Source organism: Hylobates moloch, unplaced genomic scaffold (assembly GCF_009828535.3).
Source record: "Hylobates moloch isolate HMO894 unplaced genomic scaffold, HMol_V3 SCAFFOLD_11, whole genome shotgun sequence".
In the NCBI taxonomy this organism is placed as follows: domain Eukaryota; kingdom Metazoa; phylum Chordata; class Mammalia; order Primates; family Hylobatidae; genus Hylobates; species Hylobates moloch.
The window spans coordinates 1,566,868-1,571,405 of record NW_026652286.1 but is presented as its reverse complement, the minus strand read 5'-3'; the positions used below and the strand labels follow the sequence as shown (position 1 = coordinate 1,571,405).

The window sequence follows — 4,538 nt, the reverse complement described above, 5'->3', positions numbered from 1 at the left end:
ACTTCCGGCCCCGAACACGGCCTTTCCAGGAGCCCCGCCCACTTCCTGCACATGCCCGCCTAAGTGCCTGCCTCGGGGAGGTAACAGCATAACAGTCCGACTCGTCACTCCCAAAAAGAGATGGCTGGAACAATTAGTTCCGCTTTCCCAGCTAGTCGAATCACCGGTGCACCTCCGGAATCCGAGGTTCGCATTGCTCTCGGACAGAGTTCTGCCTCCCCAGTACTCCCAAGCTCCCAGTCCTGTGCACCAATGAGGTCCGACTCTGAGGCTTCTTTCCTGAGAAAAAAATTTGGAAGTCCGTGACTGTTTCCTGGAGGAGCTGAGAAGACGACGCTCACTTCCGGCGTAGGGAGGCTTTCTGACCCGGAATGGAGGAGGCGGAGGAGCTGCTCTCGGAGGGGAAGAAGGCGCTGCAACTCGGTGAGTGACCTGCTGTGTCCGCGACCCTCAACCTTGGCCCAGGTGGATCTGACGCTCTCTGGTCAGCTTTCTCCTCAGTCTCCTCTCCTCCCGATCCCAGGATCCTCCAGTGCCCTCAGAGTCGCTGAGGGCTTCTGAAGAGCCCTTGAGCCTCCTCAAACCTTTCAGGGCCCCCCTTAGAGCCCTCACCTGTCCCTCGGGCTCCGCAGGCCCAGCTGGACCTGCGGTTTCCTCCCACACCTTTCCCCACCTCCCACCTTCTTGGGCGGCTTCCCTCACCGTCTTCCCTTCTCCCTGCAGCCCGCGAGCCGCGCCTAGGCCTGGACTTAGGATGGAACCCTTCCGGAGAAGGCTGTACGCAGGGCCTCAAAGACGTCCCACCCGGGCCGACCCGAGCCATTCTCGCTTTAAAGAGCCTTCCCCGGGGCTTGGCCCTTGGCCCCTCTCTCGCCAAGGAACAGCGCTTGGGGGTCTGGTGTGTCGGGGAGCCCCTGCAGCCCGGCCTGCTGTGGGGGCCGCTGGAAGAGGAGTCTGCCTCCAAGGAGAAGGGCGAGGGAGTAAAGCCACGGCAGGAGGAGGTATTGAAGGATAGAGCGACTTCTCTCCGCCCTTGAACATGTAGGGGAGGTTTGGACATTTCTAGACAGCTTTTCAATTTGAAGAAAGAGAGTATGTCAAGAGATAGGAGATAGTCTTGTCCCTTCTCTTCAGGACTGTCTCCTCTCAGCAGCAGTAGTTAAAGAATCGGGGTTTGAAAAGTTGTTGAAAGCTGGAATCATACAGTGTCAGCAGTGAGTGAGGACGGTCAAGAGCTAAGGTTTTTGGAATTAAGAAAGCATGGGATCAAATTCCAGCCTTGTCACCTGGCTGGTTAAATTACGTGCCGCATTTAATTCATCTGTGAAACAAAGCAGTGGCTCTCTTGGGATTATATGGAGGAGCTGATGAAATAGTGAAGATAAAAGGTTTCACTGCACAATACCATTTTATTTTATTTATTTTTCTTTTTTCTTAGACAGTCTTGCTTTGTCTCCCAGGCTGGAGTGCAGTGGCATGATCTCGCTTTACTGCAACCTCCACTTCCCAGGTTTAAGTGATTCTCATGTCTCAGCCTCCCAAGTAGCTGGGATTACAGGTGTGCACCACCACACCCAGCTAATTTTTTTTTTTTTTTTTTTTTTTTTTTGAGATGGAGTTTCGCTCTGTCACCCAGGCTGGAGTGCAGTGGCACGATCTCAGCTCACTGCAACCTCCACCCTCCGGGTTCAAATGATTCTTCTTCCTCAGCCTCCTGAGTAGCTGGGACTACAGGCGCCTGCCACCGCATCTGCTAATTTTTTGTATTTTTAGTAGAGACGGGGTTTCACCATCTTGGCCAGGCTGGTCTTGAACTCCTGACCTTGTGATCCACCTGCCTCGGCCTCCCAAAGTGCTGGGATTACAGGCGTGAGCCACCACTCCCAGCCCACCCAGCTAATTTTTGTATTTTTAGTAGAGACAGGGTTTCACCATGTTGGTGAGGCGGGTCTCAAACTCCTGGCCTCAAGTAATCCGCCTGCCTGGGCCTCCCAAAGTGCTGAGAGATTACAGGTGTGAGCCACCGTGCCTGGCCCAATAAATACCATTTAAAAAAGCTGGTGTTCCTTGTTACTTTTTCTGTTTAGTACTCACTGGAAGACAGTAATGTGTTCAATTTAGTAATTCTCCATACCCTTGGGAGGGAGGTGAGGAGACAGACTTTTTGGTCCTTACTGAATGAATAATCAGACAGCACTGTCCTGTTAGAGGAGAACCAGAGGCTTCTAACCTTCCAGGAATTTCATCTTAAATTTGTTCCAGGAAAGTTTCATCTAGTTTCTTTTTTTTATTCCTACCTGACCCCCTCGAACACATTTGAGAAGGACTTTTGTTGGTTTATTTCAGAACCTGTCATTAGGCCCATGGGGAGACGTGTGTGCCTGTGAGCAGAGTTCTGGCTGGACCGGGTAAGTCAGAGGAGAGTGTGTCATGCATATTCGTTCCTTTGAGGTTTTCTGTTGTGGCTTGGGATGGAACCCGGCGCTGACTGTCATTCCCTATTCAGTGCTCTTTTGCAGTGAATGTTCCAAAGGCACAGCATCCTTTAGGACCCAGACTGCTTGGGGACTGGGGCTTTCGGGGAAGACCACTTGAATAGTGAGCATCTCCTAGCTGGCTGTTACTTTGTTTTGCAGCTTGGTGCAATGGGGCAGGCTGGAGAGTGAGGGAAACGTGGCCCCAGTGCGGATCAGCGAGAGGCTCCATCTGCAAGTGTACCAGCTGGTGCTGCCAGGCTCTGAACTACTGCTGTGGCCCCGGCCTTCCTCTGAGGGCCCAATTCTCACCCAGCCCGGGCTGGACAAAGAGGCAGCTGTAGAAGTGGTGACAGAAGTGGAGTCTGCTGTACAGCAGGAAGTGGCCTCCCCTGGGGAGGATGCAGCAGAACCTTGCACAGGTATGTGTCAAATAAATGCTGGTTCCCCAGCAATTTCCCCACCAAAACAACCTGTTGATAAGATAAAGCAGAGTTTATGGCTCATTGCAGTAAGGAAGGACGCTATAGAGTCTTAGTAGCTTTTCAAAATCTGTTTTAAGGTGGATCTTTCAACATGGGATAGGAGGGTGGGGCTTGATTAGTATCGGGTAAGGATTATGACTGAATAGCCTAGGGTTGGTAGATACAGCAAGGCTAGAATTTTCAGGCAAAGGACAGTCTCAGACTATAAATTGTCATTCATTGCTTTCTGTTGAAGAGCGATGGGTCTGTTCTTTGGAATAACAATATAGATATTTGCAACTTTTACCTTCCTAAGAGCTTCCTAGAATAGTAAGGAAGAGAGTAAGCTTTGTACATACAGGGTTTCCAGCCTCCCATGTTTCTTCTCTCTGGTGTGGGGGTTCTTTTATATTACAGATGAGCTAAGGTGGAAAGGGGTTTTCTTGTTTTGTTTTGTTGTTGTTGTTTTTTTTTTTGAGATGGAGTCTCACTCTGTCACCCAGGCTGTAGTGCAATGGCATGGTCTCAGCTCGCTGCAACCTCTGCCTCCCAGGTTCAGGTGATTCTCCTGTCTCAGCCTCAGCTAATTTTTTTGTATTTTTAGTAGAGATGGGGTTTCACCATGTCAGCCAGGCTAGTCTCGAACTCCTGGCCTCAAGTATCTGCCTGTCTCGGCCTCCCAAAGTGCTAGGATTACAGGTGTGAGCCACCGCGCCCAGCTGGAAGGGGGTCTTTTTTTTTTTTTTGACCAGTGGGAGCACTTTTTATTTTGTTTTTAATTGATACATAATAATTGTACATTATTTGTGGGGTACAGAGGGAAGTTTCGATACATGTGTACAATGTATGATGATCAAATCATGGTGTTCAGCATATTCATCACCTCAAACATTCATCATTTCTTTGTGGTGAGAACATTCAGCCCCCTCTTTTCTAGTTATTTAGATATTTAGAAATATATACTATAATATCATTTACTAGAGTCACCCTATTGTGCTATAGAACACCAGAACTTACTCTCATCTAACTGTAATTTTGTACTCTTTTTTTTTTCCTGAAGACATGCCAGTTTTATTATTTTTTTTGCACACAAAACAATAAACATTTTCTAAAAATACATACAAACAAAAAGATGCATATCAAACATATTAGGAAGGTTGCACATGGGAAGACGGGGAATAGAAATGGGGGGTAGGAATTAAACAAAATAAATGAGAGAGGGACTTTGTATGGATCAATGATAATAACTCAATCCTCTATTTGACAAAGAAGGAGAAGGAAGAGGAAGAAAAAGAAAGTGGGATAAAGGATCAGAAAGGGAGGAAAATAGAAAAAATTAGAGTATGACTCCAGGGTAGACCTGTTTTGTTGTTGCTGGGTTGGTTGGTTGGTTTGTCTGTTATATTTTTCATATGTTATGCCATGTTGGCCATGCTGGTCTCGAACTCCTAGCCTCAAGTGATCAACCCTCGGCCTCCTAGAGTGCTGGGACTACAGGCGTGAGCCACCACGTCCAGCCCCCACATTGCTTATGGCCTCTGTGGTAGACCTCCCAGACGGGGCGGCCGGGCAGAGGCGCTCCCCACTTCCCAGACGGGGC

The 4,538-nt window shown here is 48.8% G+C and overlaps 1 protein-coding gene across 1 annotated transcript in view; it reads left to right on the top strand.

Moving 5' to 3' along the window:
- Window positions 1-371: 371 nt before the first annotated feature.
- Window positions 372-4,538, top strand: part of ZNF408 (zinc finger protein 408) — a 13,854-nt gene continuing 9,687 nt past the window's right edge. The window contains exons 1-4 of the mRNA XM_032167956.2: window positions 372-423; window positions 724-1,001; window positions 2,347-2,408; window positions 2,637-2,896. Coding sequence (XP_032023847.1) covers window positions 372-423; window positions 724-1,001; window positions 2,347-2,408; window positions 2,637-2,896 — 652 coding nt within the window. The remainder of the gene's footprint in view (window positions 424-723; window positions 1,002-2,346; window positions 2,409-2,636; window positions 2,897-4,538) is intronic.